General features: G+C 42.3%; 1 protein-coding gene across 1 annotated transcript in view; it reads right to left on the bottom strand.

Moving 5' to 3' along the window:
• The window catches only part of CLIC6 (CLIC family member 6), a 51468-nt gene that overhangs the window by 8718 nt on the left and 15463 nt on the right, over window positions 1-27287 (bottom strand). The window contains exons 2-3 of the mRNA XM_006126010.5: window positions 4586-4695; window positions 2467-2592 (exon numbers count right to left, since the gene is read on the bottom strand). Coding sequence (XP_006126072.4) covers window positions 2467-2592; window positions 4586-4695 — 236 coding nt within the window. The remainder of the gene's footprint in view (window positions 1-2466; window positions 2593-4585; window positions 4696-27287) is intronic.

The raw sequence follows: 27287 nt of genomic DNA, 5'->3' as shown, positions 1-27287 counted from the left end.
CCCTCACGTGAGCCCTCTCTGCAGCTTCCAGGCCATATTTCAGCCCTCACAGTCTCTTAGGGTTCTTCTCCTTCCAAGGCATAGGGGGGCTGCAGAGGAGTCCCTCTGCCACTTCCCAGGCTGGCAGCTGGAGTCCCAGCCACTACAGCAATTTCTAAGCAAAATTAACCCTGACTCATGATCTGGGGATCAAGCTCCCAAATGCCAGGGTTCTATCAAGAGATCAAGAGCCAGAGTTAATACTGCTTAGAAATGGTGTCTCTCACTATAAGTTGGCATGTCTGCATCATAACAAACCTGCAGGTTATCATCAGTTGAGTAATGCCATATAAGCCAGCTCCTATTGACTGAAATCAGCACAGGAGTCTTTTAATTGATGTCAACAAATGTTGGCTCAGGCCCTTTACTCTCTCTAGGATGGTGCTATTTTTGCCAACTCTTTGAAAAGAACATTTTCATACCTGAAATTGCAGACAGTTACTGTGCGTTAGACAATGCAAATTAGTAGTTAATCTCCATTGTTTGGATTGTAAAGCCTAATAATTTCTGATGACTGACCTTAACTAAGAGCACATACAGAGAGCACATAATGCACCTGTGCTAACTGACACCAGCTGAAGATCTGGCCTAGCATAACTTATGCTAGAAGAGCAGATTTAAATACAGACTTTCAATACTGAAAGCATTTATTTAATTTACAATACTGGTTGAACCGCTCGAGTCCAGCACCCTTGGTACCTGACTGATGCCAAACTAAAGAATTTGTTGGACCACAGGAGATCAATATTGTCTAGCAGTATTACCAACACTTCCACTGCTTACGGGGCTCTTAAAAGACATTGAGTAGTAAATTAGAGCTAAATAACAGCACAGAGCCAGAGCTGGTGGCTTTAAACAAACTTGAAGAGTCTGCGGAAAACTTGGGCACTTTAAGGATGTTAAGGAGTGGGTATTTGGCTAATCATGTAGTTGATACAATCTGTATCGACTACACAACTAGTCGATAAGGGGAGACACTCTGCAGAGCTGTAGTAGGGGTAGCTCTTGGAGCCAGTGCAAGCCGGGACTGAGCAGTCCTGGCTCGCGCTAGCCCTGGGACCACAGCGGCTCTGCATTTTAAATGTAGAAAGAGTCCGGTGGCTTATCCTACATTTAAAATGCGGAACTGTAGCATGGGTGGCTGGAGCTGGCACGAGCCGGGACTGAGCAGTCCCAGCTTGTGTCAGAACTACTGTGGATCTGCCTCTCCTACCCCCTACGCATCGTGGTGACAGTGCTGGGGGGAACCAGATTTTAAGCCAACTCCTCCCAGCACCAGCTCCTGCTTCTCCCCTCCTTGCTTCCTCTGATACAGAGTAAGGATGTTAAATTGCAGTTAAAGGACTAGTTGAGTAGTCAATGGAATTTCCATCAACTACTCAACTAGTCGATAGCACTTCCACATTCCTCCTTTGAAATATACAAGAGTCCCCAGTGGGGGCTCTTGTGCATTTCACAGCACCCTTGTGGAGCCTGGGCTCAGCAGGGGACTCCCCAGCTGATCCTGGGTTCCATGGAAATGCTGCACAGAGCCCAGGATCAGTTGGGGAAGCCCCAGCTGACCCCAGGCTTCATGGCACTGCCCCTTTGAAACTCCCAGGCAGCGTTTAAAAGGGGCAGCCGCCATGCACCTGAGCTAGGAATCAGCTGTGCAGCGGCTGCCCCTTTGAAATGCCACCTTGGGGTTTCAAAACAGCAGCCTCACACAGATGATACCCGGCTCAGCTGTGTGGCACTGCCACTTTGAAGTACCCCTTCTCTCTCCCCACCCCCGCTTTGCTGCCTCTATCTGATACAGGCAGCAAGGGTGGGGGGGGAAATCGACTAGTCGACTGACTATCCGATCAGCATTTGCTTATCGGATAATCAACAAGTCAACTAGTCCTTAACATCCTTAATACAGAGGCAGCAGGGTGGGGGGAGCAAGTAATCGAGTAGTGACTCGACTACCCAATAAGCCTAGGCTTATTGGGAAGTCAACTACTCAAGTAGTCACTTACATCCCTAGGCCACACTCATGAGATGTGGACATCTGGCTAACTAAAATCATGCAGGACCACGGACATTGCCGGACTAGAGAGGGTCAACCTGTAATTGTGTCGAAACTTGTGAAGTACTGAGCATGGTTAATTCCTATTTACTTCAGTCACTGGAGTCAAGAAATCTGCACTTAACACTTGTGAGTTCACAGAAACATTATCATTATGCTAAGTCTCACTTCTGCTTCCACTGGAATCACCTGCAACACTCATTGTGTTCAATCAGAGCAGAATCATACCCTAATATATTTCACACATATTTTAAGGCATGAAAGAAACCAAAAACCTGCTCCTGCTCCCACCGAAATCAGTGGAAATTTTGTCAGTAAGTGCACTGAAGGCAGCATGAAGGACTAAAAGCAGAATATGACACTCAAAAGCACAATACCTTGGTGGTGCTAATTTTTCTTCTAAGAACTCCTCAATCTTATTGACATCAGTTTTCACTTCACCATCAAAAGTCATAAAAGGAGGGTTTGTTCCTGGGGCTAGATTCTGCAGGTCTGCAGGTTTTCTAAAAGAGTGTAAACACTTTGGGTAAGCAACTATATGAGATACATTTTCAATTCCTATATTTAATAGCAGTAATCTGCTCTGCCATCATAACAATGTACTGATATTATTTAAAGCAAATAAAATTAAATTATTGTTGCAGTTACTAAGGATTTTAAAGGGTTAATCCATAAACATGCTTGTAGTTAAGCAGCCATTGACAGTGAACCCTGGGAGTGGCCAGCCATGCTGTGCCAGAACAGTCTGAGCCGCAGAGTGCTGGCAGGCCAGGAGACGGGACCCCCTACCAGTGAAAGGATCCCATGGCCACAGTTAGGCAGCTCATGGCCACAGCTGGCAGGCAGCAGGACCCAAGTTAAAATAATAATTGGTTTAAGTGTTGTCAATTAACCAGTTAACTGTTTTAACATCCCTAGCAATTATTGTGTAGCCTTGGACAAAATCACTTCCTTTTTTCTGTCTTGGTTTATCTCTCTGTAAAGGTAAGATTTACCCGCATACCTCATAGAGATGTTGAACATTTAATAGTATTGATTGATTGATTAATTAATTAATCTCTGCCATGCATTCACCATATACAATCTTATTTTACACCATGTTAACTCCACTGACTTCAATGGAATTATTCCTGATTTACATCTATTTAAATCAGGGAAAAATCAGGCCCATAAAGAGCTATGAAAACACCAAGTAACAGCATAAATAATGCCTGATTGCATGTGTATTTCAAATTTATGCAATTCATTCTTTAAAATAATCATTTAGATAATATTGTTCTGAAAATACTACTCTGGGTTCGGTGCCAAAAAATTAAAAACGTTGCAATTTTTTTTGTCAAAATAACCCTACATAATCACATCAGTTTCAATTATTTTGTAATTCATTTCAAAATACCTGCCAGAACGTATGTTTGTAGGAATACAGGCACAAAAAATTTCCCTCAAGAGTAGTCACAACCCTATGACAACTAGTTCCTGTTTCTTTGTCCTCTCCCCGGCCCCCGCAGCCCAGTTGGGGATGAGTGCAGGTACCTGCATCTCCTCCCACATCCTAGAGTAGGGGTGGGCAAAAGGGCCTCCGTGGGCGGATCCAGCCTACCAAGTGGGTGGATCCAGCCAGCAGAGGCCCTGCTGCTCCCCCGCCCCTAGGCCAATCAGGGCCTAGGGGCAGGGGAGCACTTCTCCCGTCCTGCCAGGAGCATGCAGCGCTTTGAAGCACCGTGTGCTGCTCGCAGGGTGGGGGCAGAGCTGAGAAGGCTTCATGCACTCCCCCGCCCCCAGGCCATAATTGGCCTAGGGGCGGGGTAGCGCGCCAAGCCTCCTCCTGCCCTGCCAGGACCACGTAGTGCTTTGAGGAGCTGCGCGCTGCTCGCAGGGCGAGGGCAGAATGGAGGACTCTTCATGTGCTCCCCCATCCACAGGCCCTATTTGGCCTAGGGGTAGGAGAGCGCAGGAAGTTTCCTCCCATGGCAGGGGCATGGGCACCTAAGGAGAATGTGGGGGGAGGGGGAGCAAAGGCACTCCCTTATCCTCAGACCAATCATTGTCTGGGGGTGGGGAACCCGGAAGTATCTTGGCCTCGCCCCTTCCGCTTGATGTAGCGCCCCTTCCTGTGTGGCCTGGGGCCACTTCAAAACTTTCCAAAGTGGCCTCAGGCAAAAAAATTATTGCCTACCCCTGCCCTAGAGCCTAGGGCTCCAGTGGGAGAAACAGCCAGTCCCAGGCTGGCATGGAATTTCCCATGTGCCATGCTCTCTGTCCTTCAGGGCATACTGGATGCCACAAATCCTCTAGCTCCCTCCCCCGAGCAGTGTTTTCTGTGTGTGTGCTGGGCTCTGCCAGGCCTAGCAACCCTATAACCAGCAGCACTGCAGCCCATTTCTGTGGAGGAAAGGAAATTCTATGCAACCGATGTCGATTTCTGCAAAATTCTGCATTGTGCAATAGCACAGAATTCCCCTTGGACTAAAATGAAAATATATATTGTAATCTTACCTTTTCAAGTCTACAGTTGTTACATTAAATATAACACCTTTTAGCCACAGAATCATAAAGAGGCGCTGAGAAAATGGGCAATTTCCAATGTTTTCCCCATCACTACCAGCCTACAATAAAAAACAATAATATATGTTTTTAGCTAAACTATTTTTAGTAAGTCAAAGTCAGTCAGATGTCTGTTTAAAGAATATGGACAAAATTAGGGCCGAAAGAGGTGGGATAGGGAAAGAGTAAAGTCAGGAAGAGGCGGGGTGGTGGCAGGGCTGGAGGTGGAGCTGGGGTCAAGCACACCTCAGCAACCCCGAAAGACAGGGCCTATGAAAGTTTGTGTAAACTGGTGCAACTTATTTTAATATAATGATATAGTTTTCTGCAATGATTCTTTACACCCTCCTCCAAACACTCTAAGCCCTCCTAAACAGTAAGAGCTAGGTCCACCAAATTTATTATGTAGCTTCCTCTTATCATAACTTAAAGCAAGGTCAAGGGTTTGGTTGTGCCAGGAAAACATGATGTGCCTAGAATGGGATTGCTTCTCAGAAAACCATACAGAAAAAAGAGAATCACCAAATCAAGTACCGTCCTCAAAACTGACATAACTCAGCGAATGCTTAAAGTGGGCTCTGGGCAGGTAGGGGCTTATGGCAGGAGTGCAGAGTGCCACCTCTGCCTGCCAGCCTCAGCTCAGAGCTGCTGCAGGAGCTCTGTTATTGGCCAGAAGGGGCCTGTGTGGCCCCCCAGCTGAGGCAGCTCTGTGCTGAGGCTGTGGGAGCAGCTGCCTCATCCACTCCCCTGGTCATGGTAGTTCCGTGCTGTGGCTAAAGAAGGACGCGCTTCCCCCACTCTCCCCCCAGCCACGGCATCCAACCTGGAGCTGCCCCAGAGCTGCTGCTTCCAGAGAACAGGTGACCCTTCTGTGGCTCTCACAGAGCCTTACCTGGACCTGCTCCAGCCAGGGGACATGCCCCTCTTCCTGTGCCTGCTAAAACTGCAGTGGCCATGGCCAGGCTCTTCTCATGTGGCCCCAAGCTAATGTGGTGAGAGAGGCCTGGGGGTTGTCGTCTCTCCCTGGGGCAACCTGCACACTGAACCCCTCATCCCAAACCCCACCCCAGAGCAATGAGATTTAAATGAAATGTAACCACCACGAAGGCAGATTTGAACCTGGGACTTCAGGAGCTGACTATAGGGAGCCTCTACCCTCTGAGCTAAAAGCCAGCTGGCTCCCAGACCATGCTGTAGAGGTCTCTTGATCTTAACTGATGCTGTGGTCTAGGTACCACTTGCATTGCTCAGTAACCACGCTAGGTGTGTGGGTTACATACTTCCCCTCGGTGAGGGAGCAGGTCCCGAGCTTCAGAGACCTAGTTGAGATCCCGGACGAGCCCCCACTTGTCACATGTGGATTTGAACCTGGAACCTCAGGAGCTGACTCTAGAAGCCTCTACCCTCTGAGCTAAAAACCATCTGGCTCCCAGCCCATGCTGTAGAGGTCTCTTGATCCTAACTGTTGCAGTGGTCTAGGTGCCACTTGCAGTACTAAGTAACCACACCATGGCTACGTCTACATTGGCCACAATTTCCGGAAAAGCCATGCAAATCAGGTAAGTCAGGATAGGGAAATCCGCGGGGGATTTAAATATCCCCCGCAGATTTAAATAAACATGTCCGCCGCTTTTTTTCCGGCTTGGGGAAAAGCCGGAAAAAAAGCGTCTAGACTGGCGTGATCCTCCGGAATAAAGCCCTTTTCCGGAGGATCTCTTATTCCTACTTTGACTTACCTGATTTGCATGGCTTTTCCGGAAATTGTAGCCAGTGTAGACGTAGCCTAGGTGTGTGGGTTACAGAAGCATGTACATTTTCATTTTATTTTCCAAAAATTATTTGAGTTAAGGACCTGAGAAAAGCCAGGTAAATCTTCCAGTGTTTTTACAGACTAGTAAACAAAACTCAAATCATAGCAGTACTTTAAAACAAAGATTCCATATTAACAAATGTTTTAAAGGGTACACCTAGACAGCGGTGCTATTTCAGGATACGTCCGGTATCCTGAAATAGCGTTTTCAGCATCTTAACAGCACGCCCGTTATTTCAAAATGCGATCGAAATAATAGGCTTGCTGTTCTGATGCCTCAGCAAACCTCATTCCACGGGGATTAAGGGACTTGTCGGAATAGCCGTCTATTTCGAAATATGGCACTGTTTTGAAATAGACTCTCAAAATAAGCTATGCAATTTGCATAGCTAAAATTGCTTACTTATTTCAAGTTAGCACCACTGTAGACACACCCTTAATAATTACACGTATTTTTGATATGTTATAACTCCTGGAAATACCAGTACGAAAAGATATAGCAAAATATATTACATCATAAATTGAGATGTAATGCCAAGAGCAGTTAAGAGGCTAGATCAAAGAAATCTCTCATGTATCCTGTGCTTTCAATGCTCATGACAATCACAGAGTAGTGCAGACTCTCATCTCTGATAGAAGCACGTACACAGTAAAGAGGGTCATGCAGGTTCATGGTATATTTTTTAAAGGCACAAAAATGTGGAGATACAGATCATATGGGAGGGAGAAAGCTGCATGTTGAGAAGTGAGCCCGTGCTCCAAATCACCTCTATGCAATTTGTTTCTGCCCCAATATTCACTGCAAAAACTTCCCAAAGACAGTGGGCTACATGGTGGTGAATTTCACATGGGGATGCAAATAGGGTTGCCAGGTGTCCGGTTTTGAACTGGACAGTCCAGTATTTTAGCTTTCTGTTCAGGAAACAAATAGAGAAAATGTAAATGTCCGGTATTTTCTAAATAAGATGTGATGTAGATTGTGATGTAATGTCAAGTGTCCCCGATATTTTTGTTGAAACCATCTGGCAACCCTAGATACATACCCATAGTACACAGCCCTGTGCATCATCACATGCACTCCGGGCAGGTGAGTATGAGCAGTGCCAATACATGAAGCCACGTATGTGCACACAAAAGAAATATAATATTTACAGCAGCTTTATACCAACGCAATGTGCATTGGCAAAAATCTGTAATGTAGATATGTCCTCTTTCCTTTATACAACTTGGGCCTTGGATCTTCAAATTCAGGGAACAGATAACCTTCAGGAACAGCTTCTAAAGCCTCTCTTTTTGTTGTTGTTACATAACTAGAGGGAGTTAAATTTTCATTCACCTACTGCTAGGGATACCCTATTAATTCTGTTTGGCCCCAAAAGTCCATTCTTGTCTGGCCCATTGTTCACATAATGCTTTGCAGCTCATCACACTACCGAAGATTTACATTGGCTACCTCTCCTCCCTAGAGAAATTAAGTACAGTCCCACAATGTATATATTTTAGAAGTGTGCATGTCTGTATGTACATCTGTGAATCTGCTTATTCAAGAACTCCTCCTAAACAGTAAGAGCTAGGATCACCAAATTTGGTAGGCAGCTTCCTCTTATCTTAACTTAAAGCAAGGTCATAGTTTGGTTGTGCCAGGAAAATGGGATGTCCCACTCCCTACAATGGTATTGTTTTCCATGTCATAGAAAGAGAAGAGGCTGCTAGGGGGGACAGTCATAGGGTAAAGTGACCACAGAGGGATGAAGCCCTACAGCAGACCTAGGTACACAAGTGCACAGGACTGCATAGGGACACCCAAATATGCAGCACAGCCTCCACAACCCCTGCCGGCACCAGAGAGCCACTGCAAGATAACCAGCATGGCCCTCGCCGTGGCTACCCTGGGGAGCTGCCCCTGGCAAAGCAGCATGGCTCCAGGTGCCCAGAGAGCCCCCACTGGTATCCTGGTAGTGACGCCTTTACTGTGGCAGGCTCATCACCGCCCAGACAGTGCTTCCCCCTCTGCTACAGTTGTCCCCCATGAGCCCTCCACACCTTCCAGGCCGCTGATCTGAGTCCCTTCTCATATCCTGTCACTCCTGCACCACCCCAACCTCAGCCAGGCCTGGGGAGAACCTGGTGTGCGGGCCATGCGGCCTCCACCACCCGCAGATCTGGGCAACACCTGGTAAATCTTCCAGTAATACATAAACTTTGCATTTTTAATACATTAGATTAAAAAATGTTTAGACTCAATTTTTGAAGATTTTTCAAGGAAATGACAGGACATTGCCATATCTATCATATCAAGGTTTTACAAAAACAAGACACTGGCACACCTAACTTCTATATGAGGTTATGCTTCCTTGCTAGGATGCATCAGCATTAATTAAAGCTATTATCAAGCCGATAAACAATAGGGGTGTCAGGTGCCTGGTTTTGAACTGGACAGTCCTGTATTTGAGCTTTCTGTTCAGGAAACAAACTGAGAAAATATAAATGAGAAAATATAAATGTCCGGTATTTTCTAAATAAGATGTAATGTAGATTGTGATGTCATGTAAGGTGACCATCCGTCCTCCTTTGAGGACAGTCCTCCTTTTGAGGGGCTTGTCCTCCCCAATAATTATGTCCTCCTTTTGTCCTCCTTTGAAAAAAATTGTCCTACTTGTTCTACTTTGCCAAAATATATATATATATATATATATATATATATATATATATATATATATATATCACTGTTTTTTAAAGTATCATTATACTGCAATTGAACCCCTGTTAAAAGGCTTAATATACAGTAAAAGTACACTTAGAGGGTATTTATGAAATGTTATTGTTTATTTTGAGCCATTTTAATTTATTGTCAATGTGATTTTTTTAGCTGACACGATTAACCCTAAAAATGTCGAAGAAAAGAAAATGCCATTTCAATGAGAATTTTAAAAAGGAATTTCCTTTCATCAGAATTGTGGATGAAACAAGAGATGATTCATTAGTGAAATGTACTGTCTGTTCCATGGAATTCAGTGTGGCAGTAGGTGGCCGATACAGCATAATGAAGCATGTTTCATCAAACAAACATCAAAATTCTTTAACATCGGCATCAATGTCCCAGAAAGTTACAGACTTCTTAGGAAGTACATCATTTGGAGAAGACAAAAAGAATTTAGCAGCTGCTGAAGGTCTGACTGCGTAACACACTGTGATGCACAATCAAAGTTTTCGGAGCATGGACTGTACATCAAAACTGAATAGAATACTTTATAATAAAAAATTCCATTGTGCCAGAACTAAAGCATAGGCTATTATTTGCAACGTTTTTCAAACTTACGCACAAGAGAATTTGAAGAAAGATTTAGAAGAAGCTAAATTTGTTACACTTCTTTCGGATGCTTCAAACCACAAAGATACAAAGTTGTATCCGGTGTTAGTTCGTTACTTCAGTTTTGAAAATGGTATTAAAATCAAAGTTTTGAATTTGGAAGCAATTGATGATGAGACATCTGAAATAATATCCAATCATATCAAAAAATTAGTGGATAATCATAATTTGAATGATAAAGTGATTGCGATGTGTGCCGATAACACAAATACTAATTTTGGAGATGTAAATCACAAAGGCGATAAAAATGTTCATAAGAAAATGATGCATTTACTTGGGAAAACGATTATTGGAATAGGTTGCAATGCTCATATTGTATCTAATGCCATCAATACAGCATCAAACTTAATGTCCATCGATGCTGAAGTTGTGATACCTCAAATTTATTTACATTTTGAATGATTCACTGTAAGAGTTTCATCATTAAAGACTTTTTGCGAAGAAGCCTCAGCTGAATATAAAAAACTGTTGGGATATTAGAAAACAAGATGGTTAGCTTTAATGCCAGCCATTGAACGAGTGCTGCAACTGTTTGAGCCTTTAAAATCATATTTTCTAAGTTTGGGAAAAATGTCCACTGATCTTCAAAAACTTTTTTAAGAATGAATCTGTTGAAGTAACTCTGCACTTTGTTCACAATCAAGCAACTTTGTTCTAGTCAGTTATAAAAAGTATTGAAAAAAAGCATATAACTTCTACAGAAGTGGGATTGCATATTAAACAATTAAATGAGCAACTTGAATCACGTGTTGAGTCCAACTTCCTTCCATTGGTTGTAATTACTAATTTAAACAAATTACAAGAGAGCAATCCGGGAATGCAGAAAGAATTTACAACGGAGGCGATGAACTTTTATAAAAATGCTATTGAATATCTAGAAAATTGGACTAAGCATGACGAACCAGTGTACGTGTTTGATTTGATTCTGCTGAATGAAGAAATTCAATGGAATAAAATCCTTGAAACAGTTTTATTCGTTAAAGAAAAATTTGGCATCACAATAAATGACTATTGTTCAACGAAGTATGAAGAATTAACAATATAATAAAAGACAATGAATGGACTGAGCGCGAAGTTGATAAAAAATGGATTGAGATTCTTAATTTCTTAAAAGAGAGACAAATATTGATGTTTTTAATGTTGTATGATTGTTTTCGTTAAGTCTGTTTGTCTTATAAGACGACTAATATCGTGATCATTAATTTATATGATTATTTATATACATATACAAGTATGGTTTTTTTGTCAACTCAGTATCCTCCTTGCACATTTTCAAATTCTGGTCACCTTATATAATGTCAAGTGTGTCCAGTATTTTTACTGAAGCCATCTGGCAACCCTAATAAACAACCTCACAAAACCACAGATAATTTTGTTTGGAAGCATTAGTTAAATAGTATGCAAGTTCTGTAACACAAAGTTACACAGCAGGCTAAGCTCGTGTTTTCAGGTTCTGGCAGGAGAGGGGTGCTCTTGTATAATAGGCGTGGTGGTAGATTCAGGATTCTAGGCTGCTTTTAATTCCACATACTCCGTTGACTGTCAGCTCCTTCAAGTGAGCAGTCTGTCATGATTTACCACAGCTTGGACAAAACACTGTTTTCTATAAAAAAAAAAAATCTGACGAGATAGGCCCTGAAAATAGAAATATTATTGTCTCTAGGGGGTTACTTTTTACCCTATTTATAAAAACAGACAGCACAGAGAAAAGTGTGAGCATGGTGTATAAGTCAGTTAATTTTTATTTTATTTTGGGATGGTGGGTCAGAAATTAGTTATCTGTGTGAGGGTGTATGTGAAATGTTTCACACTCACAAAAATCATACTTGTCCCTGATTCTAGGTATCGACTAGGAGTGGCATTTGAAAATGAGATAAAAATGAATATGGAATTATAGAATTTTACAGATAGTGCTGAAAAGTAAGTGAAATTGCACTTAAACCTATCAAAAGCAATTGTATATTTATGACAAGGGAATTTGATTTATACAGCATAAAAAATCATTACAAAATAATCTCAAAGACAGTAAATTGCTGCATTTTGAGGAAACAAGAGGTATCTCTCCTGAAAAGCAATACATATATTTATTCTCTCCAAACAATCTGACATTCATCCGAGCTTTGATAGTAAAAGAAATCCCCTTATCAGACTTACTGCTGCATTCAGAGAACTTTATAGATTGTTAAGTGATCAACAGTCACAATGGAATGAACTTCTTTACATGATCCTGTACCAATGTCCATTGACCTAAAAGTTAGAAGTTTGGCTCCTTTTATCTGTTATTGCTGAACCTGAAGGAATACAGACAGACAGGACAGCCATTTGTTTTGTTTTCCATCACCTTGGTAACAGTAAATTTCAGGAACTCAGAAAAGCAGCCTCCATTTTGTTCTTCTGTGTATCTTTCCATAAGGTGGAGTCACGGATCCAGATGAAGACAGACATGTTACCATGACAAATGCAGAAGCGAAGTAGACAATGAGTCCATCAATTTGTTATTAAACTGGAATGACAAATAGTCTACAAACAACTGAGTTATCTGTTTGCTTGGGAATCCACAGCTTTTGGAACCACTATGGAAGCTACCAGGATGACTTATTTATAATGGCAATGTTTTAATGATTGAGAAAGTTTTATGTGGTGGAGGCATCAGCTTGATTTAGGGGAATAATACTGTTTTTCTAATGTGTCCATTTTTCAATAGATTATGAATAATATAACAAATAGCCAATCTCTTTCCTTTTTCTCCTATACATGGAGTTGCTGGTAACCACCAATGACAGACATACTTCAGACAGTGAGGAAATGGCTAAAATGAAGGATAAAGCATTGCCAAAGAATTATACAACAAGCTCTAAATGACTTGAAAATAATGTCAATATTTTAAAAATGGTTTTAGGATTCAATTATTCTGGTTTTAATTATTCTAATTAAGGTCAACACACTGCCTTCTCCTTCTGCCCACCAAAAAAAGAAAATGCCATCATACATAATATCACATCTAACAGAATTGTACAGCACAGTATACCATATAGTGCCTTACTGTAACGTATTGTTGGTGTATCTGCCCAGCCTAATACTTTTTACAAAATCACTTGCACAAGTTAGAAACAAAATGGCTTAATGAATATGTACCTTGCACACAGTAAAATAAAACCTTTATAATTCATTTAATCGGGTATTTTGGCTTTAATGAAATCCTTAGTTATGACACTAAGGTTTAGTAAACAGAGGGTTAAAATATTCATACAGGATTAACCTGGGCTTGTCTTGATGGATAACTGTCACGGAGTCGCGTGCCCCTTTGGAAGGGGAAAATATGGCCTCGTGGCCAAGTCTGTACTGCCCCCTGTCTGTGGAGTCAATATGGCCCAGCAGCATAGTCTGTATTGCCCCCTGGTAGGAGGGTGAATATGGCCCAGCAGCCTAGTCTGTACTGCCCCCTGGCTGGCAGTGTCAGGGTAGGAGGGTAGAGGCGCCTGGGCCCTCCCTCTCCACTGGGCCCCAACCCAGGGCCCTATCAGCGGCAGGTGGCTCCCACCACTGGCTCAGCGGAGAGTCGTCCTGGAAGCACGCCGAGCTCACTGGGTGGTCTCCTGCCCCCTGCCTGGGCTGCTTTCCCACCTGGGCTGGTGAACACGCCAGTGGCTGCGCTTGGCCTGGCGCTGGTGAAGGCGGTGGCTGTTGGCATAGCAGTTGGCATCACAGCTGTGGCGATAGCTCGTGAAAGGTGCGGTGGTGGCTGCGGTGGCTGTGGCTCTGGCTGGTGCCATGGCTCCGGCTCCAGAATGCGCGGCCACTCCAGTTGATCCCGCAGGGGTGGTTGCTCCTCAACTCTGGCAGGAGCTCCTTCCCCTTCAGTGGTCAGACCTGACTGAGCTGCTCCACTGGCCTTTATACTGATCCTGCAGCTGGAGCATGCCCAGCAGGGCCACGGGAGAGGGGACTTCTCAGCCCAGCAAGCCTGGTTAACTCCTTCACTATCAGTGCAGGGTTGGCGCACCATGTCACAATAATATTGTGTATTTTTCAGTCATATTACCTCAGTCAAGTAAATGTAACATGGCTTCAAAGCCCCTCCCTCCTAGAACATACTTCAAGCCATGTTACTTAGCCTCGTTTTTGCCTGTCGGAAACCAAAGTGAAAACACAGCCTATTGACATGGCTTCAACCATATTAGCTTGCATTTTGACCAGATTTTCAATTGTGGTACAGGCTATTCTCACTATAAGTCCATGACGTGTTCCAAAACACTTGAACTTATAGTGAAACAACTTAAAACAGGGAATATTTTTCCTGCAGTTGACTTCCATTTGAGCAATTTTTTTTTTTGCGCGACTTAAGAGCAAACAATGGGAGGACTTATAATGCATCAACGACTTTAGTGCAGAACGGATGTAAACCAGGGCAACCTATAGCAGGGACTCCTTGTAAGCTAACTCAAATGAACTAACACAATGGATTGACTCACAGCTAACATAACACTCACGCACACACACACCTTTTTACCCATCAAAACAGGGGACTCTACGATCTGTTACAGTACGTACACTTAAAAATGTGTCATTTGATTGCTTCCAAATCAGTATTGTGCTTTTGGCATAAACAATACAACTCTGACTGAACTGTTCCATTCTGAGATGAGGAAGGATTTTTCTGTACACTGAGTACTTCTTTTGGAAAGTAAAACTCTTTCCCTGTAACACATCGCAGGAACCTGGAACAGTGGTAAGATAATCTAGAATGGTCCACCTCCCAACTTGTGAATGCTGTGAGATACATATTGTAGCTATGGGATTTTCCAGCTTGTAAGTAGAAATCCCTGTATTCTTCTGGTGTGCTTATCATTGTTTTGCTACTGAAAATTCTGCTTGATGTGCATATACAACTTCATTATACTTACTCACTGTCCTCTTTAGGGACCTGAGGAGAAAACGTAAAGTAAAAGACAGTTTTGTCATTGATTTCAAGAAGACCAGGATTTAACCCTTTGACTTAACCCCAGGAATAGTGCATAAGCATTGATAGAACAGAATATGTCACCCCACTTTGCTATCCCTGTGAATTAGAACTGGTTAGGAAAAAGGAAAAAATTGCTAACATTTTCATTCGTTTTTGTCTATAGAAAGTAGTCCATAGAAATTTTCCAAGCAGCTATAATTTTAATATCCATGTAAATAGAGAGAGTATACCAGGTGGTATTGTACGCCACCTTCTACCTGTGAATCATTGTGATTGATATAACATTAAACTAGCCTAATAACTGTCAGTTTTGTCCATGATGGTTAACTAATTCATGTAGCTAAGTCTAAAGCTGGTTTTATGTTGTTTTGCTAAATAAATTATTCTAGTTATTTTCTTGAACAAATGCATTCACATTTTAATTATCATGGGTCACAGAAAAAATATGTCTTTCCTAGTAATGTCAGGGCTTAATGAATATTAATAGTAATAGAGATGTAGCCATGTCAGTCTGGTTTTGCTGAAACAAAAGACAGGACTATGCAGCACTTTAAAAACTAACAGGATGGTTTATTAGGATGTGGAGGCAGGAAAAGGGAATAAGGGAATTTGTGTGCAGCAATCTTGGTCTTGTTAACAAGAGAGCAAGAGTCAGGCTAAGTCTGTGGCCTGACAACGCGAGATCTGTAATTAGACGCTGCCTTTGCCTCTCACCTCCATACGGAGATAAGGATAGAATGCTGACTCTGGCAGGGACCTTGAGATAAGGAGCATCTGGGTGGAACTAAATAACTGTTAGCCATTGGTGTTTGTAATGGGAAGGAGACTAATTGTTATTGTTATTATACCTAAATGGACAGTATATAAACTGCTTCATAATTGCTTCTATTCGAAGATCTGCCTCGGGGGGGGGGGGGCTTCCCCCCCGTCCGAACCAGTTTTTCCCTTGCTGCAGCTCGTAATAAAACTGCCTCTGGTTACTTGTTGCTTAAACACAACGCAGAGTGAGGACAATGTTTTCTTCCACAAGGTGATGAGCTTTTGTGGGCCAGACCCACTTCCTTAGATCAAATTGTGGAAGAAAATTGGCATGACCATATATACCAAATATATATCAATTTTATATATGTTCACATTTTTTTGATTGTATCCCTTTGGTATATATGGTCATGCCAATTTTCTTCCACAATTTGATCTGAGGAAGTGGGTCTGGCCCACAAAAGCTCATCACCTAATAAACCATCTTGTTAGTCTTTAAAGGGCTTAATGAGTTCATTAATCAAAAATTTATGAAGACTGTTGCTGCAGACAAGAAAAATATTAAAGCCTGCATAAAAGCTTTCATTAAGTCCCCTTTTAGGCAATGACCTGTATATCGTGACACAATCATTTGATTATTTCTGTTTGTAATCGCAAACTCTCGCTTAGTGGGATTATTAACCTATGCTCTACTATTTTCATCAGGGTTTTTTTGTTTTATTTTATTTTTTTACATTCTACTCTTCCCATTGTTTGCTTTGTGTATGGGGCCAGTACAAAGGTCCAAAGTAGAGGGAAAAGTTTCTTGCTCTATTCTTCACTCTTGCTTTTAAGTTCACACAGCTGGGAGTAATCATGTCTTAAGCCTTCAAATTGTTAACAAAGAGGCTTTTACTAGGCAGTGTGGATAAGGCATTGGACTTGGATTTGAGACTTTAGTTCAAGTCTTGGCTTTGACACTGCTTGCTAGGTGACCTAGTGCAAAACATGTCGGCCAATGTGCCTCAGTTTGCCAAACTGCAAAATGGGAGATCATACTGAGCTCCTTTGTAAAGCATTTTGAGATCTACATATGAAAAGTAGCTGCTAAGTTCCCTCTGCACACCTCATGCCCCTGGTGGTGGGGCAGGGGGAGCCGATTTTGCACACTTCCCTACCCCAAGGCCAATCATCGTAGCTGGGGGCAAGAGAACATGCAAACTTTCTTGCTCCCTGCCAGGGGCATGTGGCATGTAAACGGAGTTGCCAGCTGTTCAAAACATATGGGGGTTCCCTCTAGGCCGGTGGTTTCAAACCTTTTCACTAGTGCAGACCCCCAATTCCCCTCCCAAACCGTTCACGGACCCCCACCAAAGCCAATACTAGCTGCAATTCTAGTAGTCACCTGAGTATTTTCTCACTTTTCGTTTACTTCTGTCTGTTTGATTAGACATTCCACTTGTGGATGCTTCACTCTGCTCATCAGTTTCCTTTCTCTTCGGTGAGCCTGATTGCAGCCACAGAGCCATGCTGAATGTATGACTAATGTTTGTATGCTTCTAACTGTCGTGATTGTTTTGTCACACAAAGGTGCCACAACATAGATTTTTGGACTGTAAATAATAAAATTATTGGAAGATATTTAATTTAAAAATAATAATTGATTGTAACTTTGCAATTTATTTAAAGCTTATTTTCTATGATCATTTTTCTTTATCTTATTTTTTTCACGGACCCCCCGCAATTCCCTGGTGGTCCACAGACCCCAGGTTGGGAACCACTGCTCTAGGCACTGCATGACCTTGGTAGGGGGGCGAGAAACTTTGCATGCTCCTCACACAGAACCCAATTGTTCTGGGGGCAGGAGAGTGCGCGTGAAGTCTCTCATCCCTCAGGGTCACATGGCCCTGAGCAGCACATGGACAGAACCAATGTGGCTGGGGCTGCTGTATGAGGGAGCCTGCCTTAGGGACCCTGCTGGACTCCTGGATGAGAGCCGCCTAAGGTAAGTGTCTCCTGGCCAGAGCCTGCCTCTGGCACCTCAGCCCCTGCCTTTTGCACCCCAGGCTCTCCCACTTCTTAACTCCCTGCCCCAGGTCACCACCCAAATCCTCCACACACCATCCTAGATCACAATTCCCTCCCAGACCCAGCAACCCCTGCTACACTCCTCACCCAAGTCAAAATTCACTCCTGCACCCCTTCTCCCTCCCAGACCCAGCACCCTAATCCCCAGCCCAAGGTTATAATCCCCTACTTCACCTAAACTCTCTCTCAGACACCACACCTTCTCCTGCACCCCAGTCCCCTGTCCTGAGTTCCCTTCTGCTCCCAGCTTCCGTCCCAAACCCCACACCTCCTCCATAGACGAATGCAGCACTTGACCACTTTCCAAAATCTTGGAGTGGGCCCCACCCAATCAAAAATTATTGCCCACTCCTGATCTAGATGGTACCTAGTCTCTGTTGATTTCTCATAAGGAGTCTTTTGAGAGGCTGAAAGCATTTTCTGGTCCTTTTTTATGCTGATGCAAAGTGAACTGATTTCTGATATTGCATCACATTATAAAAGTAAAAGTTACCAAAAAAATTACTTTTCCCCCAATTCTGAGCAAGGAATTTTATTAGAATAAGAAACGCAGAACTATCCCTAAAGATATGCTCTTTGCTTCACTGTAGAATTTCTGCTGACAATCTTTCCTGACTCCTTCCTACCTATCCTGCTATGGACATAAAAAGAAACATAAATATCAGAAAAAGAAAGCAACAATAGAATCTCAGTATCTACTATTACTCCTGGCACAAAGATTCTCTTTATTTCTGTTATGGGAAGAGACCTACATGAGCTTGAGTTATAATATGTGCTCCTAGATTGCTGAGAAATTGTGTAGTAACTGGGAATATATCATATCTGTATTTATATCTATGTCTAGCTATAGGTATAGATATTTAAAATCAACAATAATTCTAAGTTTAAGTTTTTATTTCTATCTAGCCTTTTGGGGTTCTCTAGTATACGTTACTGTAACAGATATTGAATGATATGTGAAATACAGTTGGTCCTAAGTGTACAAAACCTTTATATGCTATCTGTAGATATTCGAGACAGTACTATTTATGCAGGTAGTGTTAAAATTTATCATACCGGTATTCCTACAGTGCTAGTATATGACTATAACTAGAAATATTTTGGTTCACATAGCTACAATATAATGCACATTAGTACAATACATGGTGAGGATAAGAAATATATCATATAGGCTTGTAATCTGTGTAATGTAATTGTAAGAATAATGCTTTTTTTGAGGCAGAGACTAACAACCTACATTTTTTCTAGGGAAAACATACTTATGGGAACTCCACTTAGAAGCTCTCTGTAAATCTTGCCAAACTGTTTCAGTGCCACCTAGTGGTTCTAAAAAGAACATATTTTCTTCCATTGGGTACGTCTAGACTACAAGCCTCTTTCGAAAGAGGCTTTTTCGAAAGAATCTTTTGAAAAAGCCTCTTTCGAAAGACAGCGTCTAGACTGCAACCACTTCTTTTAAAAAACTAAACCACGTTTTTGAAAGAGAGCACCCAGGCAGTCTGGATGCCCTCTTTCGAAAAAGCCCCGTTTGCATTCAAGAGCACTTTCGAAAAAAGGCGTTCTTCCTCATAAAATGGGGTTTACCACGGTTGAAAAACCCACCATGTTCATTGCGAAAGAACGCAGCGGCAGTCTAGATGCAAGGGACGTTTTTTTGAAAAACTGACACTTTTTTCTAAAAAAACCTGTAGTCTAGACACACCCATTGTGTGCAGTGTTGCTGTATCTATGAGTCCCAGGCTGTTAAGCTACATCTAGACTGCAGGCTTCTTTTGGAAGAAGCTTTTCTGAAAGAGCTCTTCCGAAAAAACGTCTTCCAAAAGAGAGCATTCACACTGCAAAAGTGAATCGAAAAAGCTATCTGCCTTTTCGAAAGAAAGCATCCGGACTGAATGGATGCTCTCTCACATGTAAGCTGTGATTGCAATGGATGGAATGGCCACCAGGGCACCTGTGCTTTTACCTCTTTCCTCTTCTTCTGAAAGAATTCCCTCTTCCCCATCCACACACACAAAAAGGCTTCTTCCTCACAGAATGAAGATTAACAATGCCGAAAAAAACCCTCTGTTCTTTTGATTTTCTTCAGAAGAACACAATTGCAGTGTGGACGTTCCTCAAGTTTTGTCGGAAAAACAGTTGTTTTTCTGAAAAGACTCTGTAGTGTAGATATACCTTTAGAGGGACCAGGGGAGGTGAAGTAGTGTCTCTTATTGAACCAACTTCTGTTGGTGAGCAAGACAAGCTTTTGAGCTACACAAAGCTCTTCCTCAGGTAACCCAGCTTGTATTATGATGTATTATTTACTTCCATTATGATGCCCTATACAAGGGTAACCTTCAATATTAATTTTATAATGGATTCAATATTAAACCGTAACAGGTTTTATCCTTCATTCTGGATAAAAATTCCTATGCAGGTTGTTTTCCTTTTTATTAAGCTCCTTCAAGAAAGCTTTAGATTTTAGCCATGAATTCTATACATAAGAGATGATACTGCATTTTAAAATCATCATGAAACTTTTGAGCTAAAGTAAAAAACACCTTGCATTATTTTTTTAATATCTAGGAGTAATAGGGTTGACTGTTTTTTTAGCTATCAAAAATTATTTGAAACAGCCATTTATTATTTTCATCTACTTGATTAATGTCAGATGTTTAATGCAGATGTGTGCAGCTTCTATTTTTCTTTCATATCTGTGGTGTCCAACATGCTGACCACTAGCCATTTGTGGCTATTTGATCAGTTGAGTGTAGTTAGTTGGTATGAACAATGTGGCTACTTGTCTGGTTGAGTGTGGCTAGTTTGTTATGACAGTAGCCACTATAGTTTTATAATAGCAACTAAAGTTTTTTAAGTTATACTCACCAGGATATAATGAAATGTGAAATTATATTTCTACAATCATCAATGATTATACTGTCGCTAGTATGAAAGTATACTTTCAATCAAATTATTAAGAAGCCTTCGTTGTTATTTATTTTTTTCCTAGAACTAAGGGTATGTCTACACTACAGAATAAGGTCGAATTAAGATACACAACTTCAGCTACTTTAATTATGTAGCTAAAGTTGAAGTACCTTAACTCGACTTTTGGTGCTGTCCGCACTGCAGGAAGTTGCAGGGAGAACACGCTCCCTTAAACTTCCCCATACTCCTCCATGAGTACTGTCACAGAGGCAGCTGATTATTCCTCTTCTCCAGTGTAGTCCAAGAGAAGTCTGCACGTAAAGGGAGTCCTCTGTAGACAGATGTGGTAGGGATGATTTTGGCTGAAGTTACTTATACAAATAAGTTACTAATTAACTATCTCTCCGTCAGAGAGGCAGCAGATGACTATGTGCTGCTTCCTTTTGCATCATGTGCAATGCTGGGTTTCATCTACCAGCAGTAGGAGGTGCCCATTTAAAATGAGTTTGACTTCCCATCATGAGAGATACTGGGGTGTCTTCTTTAATTACTGTAGTACCCAACATGATTTCAATGCAAATTCCATAAGTTCATGGACATGCGGACTACTGTTGTTTTTCTGAGGAGTGAGTCTAACTCTGAGGGTGTTCCAACTATAAGTAAAAATTGTTGAAGTGTGGTATTCCTTTGATTTAGTCTTGTTTATTTATAAAGAACTCACAAATTCCTGGTCTCTGAATATCAAACAAATCAAGAACAAAACGAACAATTTTTTTGCTTACAGCCCCCAAGCCTCTTAGCCAACACCAAACACCCCCTTCTCAAACACTCCCTAGCTTTTTCCAGTCACACTGTTCTTAAAGGCTCTTGCTTGGCTTTCTTGCCTCTCTCTCTCTCTCTGTTCTTGCTTCTCCCCAGTTTCTGGGTGAGCTCGCTTCCCCACCCAAACAGTACTCAGCCACTAGCTCATAGGCGGATCACACATCTCTTTTGTCTTAGGCAAGGCTGTCCTTAAGGTGTATGGTGCTTTATGCAGGGTAGGGTGAAATGAGGAGGGGAGGAAGGCGCACCAGAGGGTGGAAGGCTGCTCTCAAGAATGCAGGAGCAGGGCAGGGAGGCATGGATGTGAGGACTGGAGCGTGCTGCAGCACTCCCACATTTTACATGGGTTCCTGGCTGCTGCTGGCCCCATGTCCAGGGTCCTGGCTGCTGCCCAGAGCTCCGCCATTGGCCCTGGCCCTGCCTCAGCTTCAGCCCCTAGCCCTGTCCGGTTCTCCCTGACTGAAGACATGGCCCTGCTCCCAGCCCCCGTGAGGAGGTGTGAGTAGGCAGCAGCTGGGCACAGCCAGTGGGTGCCCCAAAGGATGGGGATGACCTCCTAAGCCAGCGCTGCCTGCCTTGCTGTCCCATCCCAGCACTGGGTGGCCCTACGGGCATACGCAACAGAGTTGCCCAAGCACCACAGGTGTGTATTTTGCCTAGGCCTAAGGATGGTCTTAGGTGGGTCTTATGCTTGCGGTTATGTTAACTGATAGGTGTGAACTCACCCTTTAGTCTGAAGATGTCACCTAGCTCATATCACAGTACCATAGCTAGCACGGTATCATTATGCAGGCTGAATCTAAACTTAAAACATTAAAGCACTGCCACAGCAGAGCTTTCAAGTGAATGTCATCATGGCGCCAAAGCTGGGAGAACTCTCCCAGTGCCTTATGTAAACCACCTACAAGAGAAGAGTAGAGTCCCCGTGCTGGGAGCCAGTCTACATTGGAGCTTTACGTGGGGCGGGGGGGAGAACAGAAGTGAGAAGGGGGAATAGAGAGGTGTTCACACCCAAGCCAGAAAACTGTCACAGTAAAGTGACAATGTAGACATGGCCTCATACACAAGGAAGTGCCCTCCAAAAAAGTAATTCAGTAAATAATATTACTTTTCAACCTTAAAATAAACTGATTCAATCTCAGGGTTAAATCTTTTAAAAGCAGCCTGTCAGTTATGTTCACAGCCCTGCTGTGAGCTGCAATTTTAGATAAAAATACCTTACTGGTAGGACAATATTTAGGGGAACAATCCTACTGTGATTAAAGACATTTGTGAAACTATCTGTTTCACTGAGAACATTATAGCCCCCAAATTTACTATGTACATAGCTTATTTGCTTATATTTCATCGTTGTTTTTCTGCAAAATCAGTCAGTTCTTAATAGCAGTGGGTGATGTAAAACGTGGTGCTCACAAATATACTAGTAGATTGATGAGAATTACATTTACTATTTATTTTTTTATTTACACGGATTTGTCTCTGTATTTCATACGGTGATCATTTAGTGGTTTGCTTTATGTGATCGAGATCAGACGAGGATAGCTGGTTTGTAGACAAACTGCTTATTAGAAGCACTGGGCAGGTGGTGAACATTTAATATTCAATGTAAATGATGGTCCCAGTCCAGCTCCCATTTAAGTAAACTGGAGTAGCTATAGGCTTCTGAGGGTATGTCTACACTACAGAGAAGATTGAAGCTGCAGCTATCGATCTTCCAGCGTTTAAACTAGTGGGTCTAGTGAAGACACGCTAATTCAAACTGAGAGGGGCAAGGTGGTGGGAGGTCAAACTCATTTTAAAAGCGCACTTCCTACTGCTGGTAGATGAAACCCAAAATTGCACATGATGCAAAAGCAAACAGCACATAGTCATCTGCTGCCTCTCTGACTGAGAGATACTTAATTAGTGACTTATTTGTATAAGTAACTTAGGCCAAAATCATCCCTGCCAGACCTGTCTACAGAAGACTCCCTTTCCATGCAGACTTCTCTTGGGCTACACTGGAAAAGAAGAAGAATCCGCTCCCTCTGTGGCAGTACTAACCCTTCTCAGGAACTTATAGGGTCAAGATGCATTTTAGGAATGAATCCATCTCCATCATTCCCCACCACCACTCTTCAGAACATTACTCAAAACAGGTCACGCAGCCTAGATCTGACGTGCATTTTATGTGGTCTCCCTCCCAAGGGTGCCATTTATGGGAGGTTAGTAGTCCCTTTAGTTTGAACCCATGGATTTAATATTTGAGGTCTGCTTAAAGCACACGTCTTAGCTCCAGGGGCAGTTCTTAACTGAAATGGAGTTTGTACTGCTCCCATTTTTGCCCGCTGAAGCTTTTGTTATTCAAGTAACTGAAGGATTGTTAGAGCATTATGAAAACATTGCTAGGTACTCTGATTAAAATACAGGGGTAGGGGAGGAGAATATCTGCATTTGGACAACTGCTGTTAAATTTCTCATAAATATTCTTGAAAAAGAGGTAAACAGTGAGGTGGCAAAATCTGCAGATAATACACAATTATTCACAATAATTAAGTCCATAGCCGACTACAAAGAATTAGGGGGTAGCCAAGTTAGTCTGTTAGGGTCAGGGGCGGACTGTGGCTATAGGCAAACTAGGCAGCTGCCTAGGGCGCCAAGTTACATGGGGCACCAAATTCCTGGACCCTGCCACTTCCATTTCCCCTTCCGGAAATGCCTTACCTGAGCTGAGGAACATGGCTTCCCTGCGCTACAGGAGGGGGGTCAGTCCTGGGAGAGGGGCGTGCGAGGGCTTTCCCTGCACCTGGGGGGGGGGGGGGCATCAGCCCGGAGAAGCCCCGTGCCAGCTTCCCCTGCCAAGGGGCGGGGGGGGGGGGATCTGCTCTGGAGAAGCCAAACGCCGGCCGGCTTCCCCTGCTGCGGGTGGGGGGGGGGGGGAGGAGGTCAGCCCTGGAGGAGGCAAGAGCCAGCCGGCTTCCCCTGCTGTGGGAGGTGAGGGCCGCCAATTCGCCTAGGGCACCAGTTGATGGCAGTTAGTCTAGGGCCGCCCCTGGTTAGGGTACGTCTACACTAGTCCCCTAGTTCAAACTAGGGAGGCTAATGAGGGCGACCGAAATTGCTAATGAAGCGCGGGATTTAAATATCCCACGCTTGATTGGCATATTCTCGTCCGGTCGCCATTTTAGAAACTGACTAGCCTGAAAAGATTTAACAGTTAATTCGAACGAAGGGGTTTCTCTCGGAATCCCACTTCTCTGCCACGTATAGAGGCGGGCAGTTACTTTGGGCTAGTCAGTTTCCGGCGACCGGCTGGGAATATGCTAATAAAGCGTGGGATATTTAAATCCCGTGTTTCATTAGCAATTTCAGTCACCCTCATTAGCCTCCCTATTTTGAACTAGGGGGCTAGTGTAGCCGTACCCTCACAGGAAAAAAAACAACAAACAGTCTGATAGCACTACATGTTTTGTTAGTCTATAAAGTGCTATCAGACCATTTGTTGTTTTTTTACAAAGAGTTACAAAGGGATCTCACAAAACTGGGTGATTGGGCAACACAAGAACAGATGGAATTCAGTGTTGATAAATGCAAAGTATTGCACATCAAAAAATATAATCCCAACTATACATACAAAAATGATGGGGTCTAAAACAGCTGTTACCAGTGAAGAAACAGATCTTGGAATTATTGTGGATAGTTCTTTGAAGACATCTGCTCAATGTGCAGTGATCTACCATAAGATACCAGAATATGTTATTATTAGAGCTGAGTGGATCTAATATTTAATTTTATTTATTTTACATACGAATTAGATACAGTGATCCTGTCAGCTAATTGCTAAGTTTTCTGCCAAAAAACTAGTTTTTTCCATTGTCTTAATAGCCCCTGGAAAAAGGTGACGTGGAGGGGGGGATGGGCAGATGGGGTCTGACCCTTCCCCCAATTTGTTGCTTGGCTTGTACTGAGCATGCTCAGTAATACAACTGAATCTGCTGTCCTCAGTCTGCCACCCCACTCTTCCCCCCGCCCCAGCACGACATGTACAGGTTCCCCCCCCCACACACACACACACCAAAATCTGAAATGGTGTCCCTGCTCCCTCCCTTTAATGGAGTTCAGGGGGCAGCCACAGCCAGAAAACTAGGCAGGACTGTTCCAGTGAAGCCAGTCTGCCAGAGAGTAATAGGGAGAATGGGAGCACAAGAGCCAGCATGTTACTTCAACTGTGTGGAAAAAGAATGATTTGGGAGAAATTCCATGCTCTGCAGTGCAAAGATTTCCTCCCTCCAGTCTTATTGCTCTGAGGATGGATTGTTCTATTGTCCTGAGATTGTAAACTCTTCAGTGTGTTTTCTACAGTCTGGGAGGGGCTGAACAAACTACTATAGTAAAGTAATCATTAATAAGTAACTGATTATCCCAGTAATAAGAAGTTTGTAATTATGTTACTCTGTCTCAAAGCGGCTTTAACAATCCTATCTGCAAATAAAGTACCAATTTCCCATTAGTAAAAGTTATACCTTTCCATTATTCTTTTATGGACAACTCCTGAATTCAACAATTATAGTTGCTTTTCCAAAGATTATTTTATTACTATATTTAGAAAATCTGCAAGAAATGTGTGTTGAACATTTAAAATGCAATAGTCTTATATTAATTTTCTGTACATTAAAGTCTTATTAAACAATTATCGCCAAACTTACAAGTATAATTACAAGAAGACTTTGTACATTACACTAATGATGCTTGTTGTAGGTCCTGTCAAAAGCCAGCATTCCTTTTAATGACTGTTTTCAACATATTTTACAATAGATTCCATAGGTGACTGTTAAGCACAGTGGTTAAGATTTTTACAAAGCAGCGTAGTGATCTAGCCATTCATTCATCATTCAACACAGATGATTTTAAATCAAGACTGGATTTATTTAAAAGATGTGCTCTAGTTCCAAGAAGAATTATTGTGGGGTTTTATGCCCTATGTTAGACAGGACGTCATATTAGATAATCATAATGGTCCCTTCTGTACTTGGACTATATGAATCATTCAAAATGGAAGATATTTCACTGTAGTGGAAAATGTGGCTAAATTCCTTACACAGCTTAAAACTCAATGCACTTGTTCACTGTTGGGAGCGTCATTTGTAGAGACAAGTGTTAACATAAAAGTTGTGGCAGCAACAAAACCTTCTTCTCCCTGGTTTGGTTAAGCATTGTTTCCCTACTGCTCCTATCTTAGCTGCTGAGATGGGAGTCCCTCCTGTTTCAATCTGCTTTAACCACCGCAGAAATAACCCTACTGGAAAAGAAAGATGTTTTTAAGAACGACACTATATTGCTTTTCTTAACTCTTCTCTTCACCTAGCTGTATTCTTAGATTTCAAAACCTACACAAACATAGGCAATGAAAGCCAAAGAAAACTAAGTGCTCTGAAACTGTGCATGGCTAGCAATCTGTGGTTCTGTCAACATTTAGAAATGCTGTAACCATATATAGATCACTGGATTAAAGGGTCTGATACTTTTACCCCACATAGTTCAAAACCCAAATATCCCTTCATTGTGAATTCTGGCGAAAGGGAGACTTAGTTTTGTCTGTGTTTGTGTTAGATGGACCATGGCCAAGGTACAAGTACACAAGCAACAAACCAAATGCTATTAGCTATTTATCCTGTTACAAGAATTATGGTTTAAATACCTCAATGCTATTTCTAATCCGTAGTTAATAACATGGCAAAATACCAGCTGAACATTTTACATCAAGACAAAAAACTTATATCCTTGTTAAATTCTTACAGAGAATTACTGCAACAAAAGCACATTATACTTTGGAACACATTATAGGTCTGGGAAAAACAGATTCGGTGGTATTTTAATGACATCCTGTTTAATGTCTTAACATGATATTTAACATGTTGTACAGCCATAATGTTTTGATCTACATGCAAAAACTACATTAATAAAATATCTATCATTT

Source organism: Pelodiscus sinensis, chromosome 1 (genome assembly GCF_052426305.1).
Source record: "Pelodiscus sinensis isolate ZL-2025 chromosome 1, ASM5242630v1, whole genome shotgun sequence".
Classification (NCBI taxonomy): Eukaryota; Metazoa; Chordata; order Testudines; family Trionychidae; genus Pelodiscus; species Pelodiscus sinensis.
Note: the sequence above shows the minus strand (reverse complement) of the source record. Positions and strands in the feature narration are given on the sequence as shown.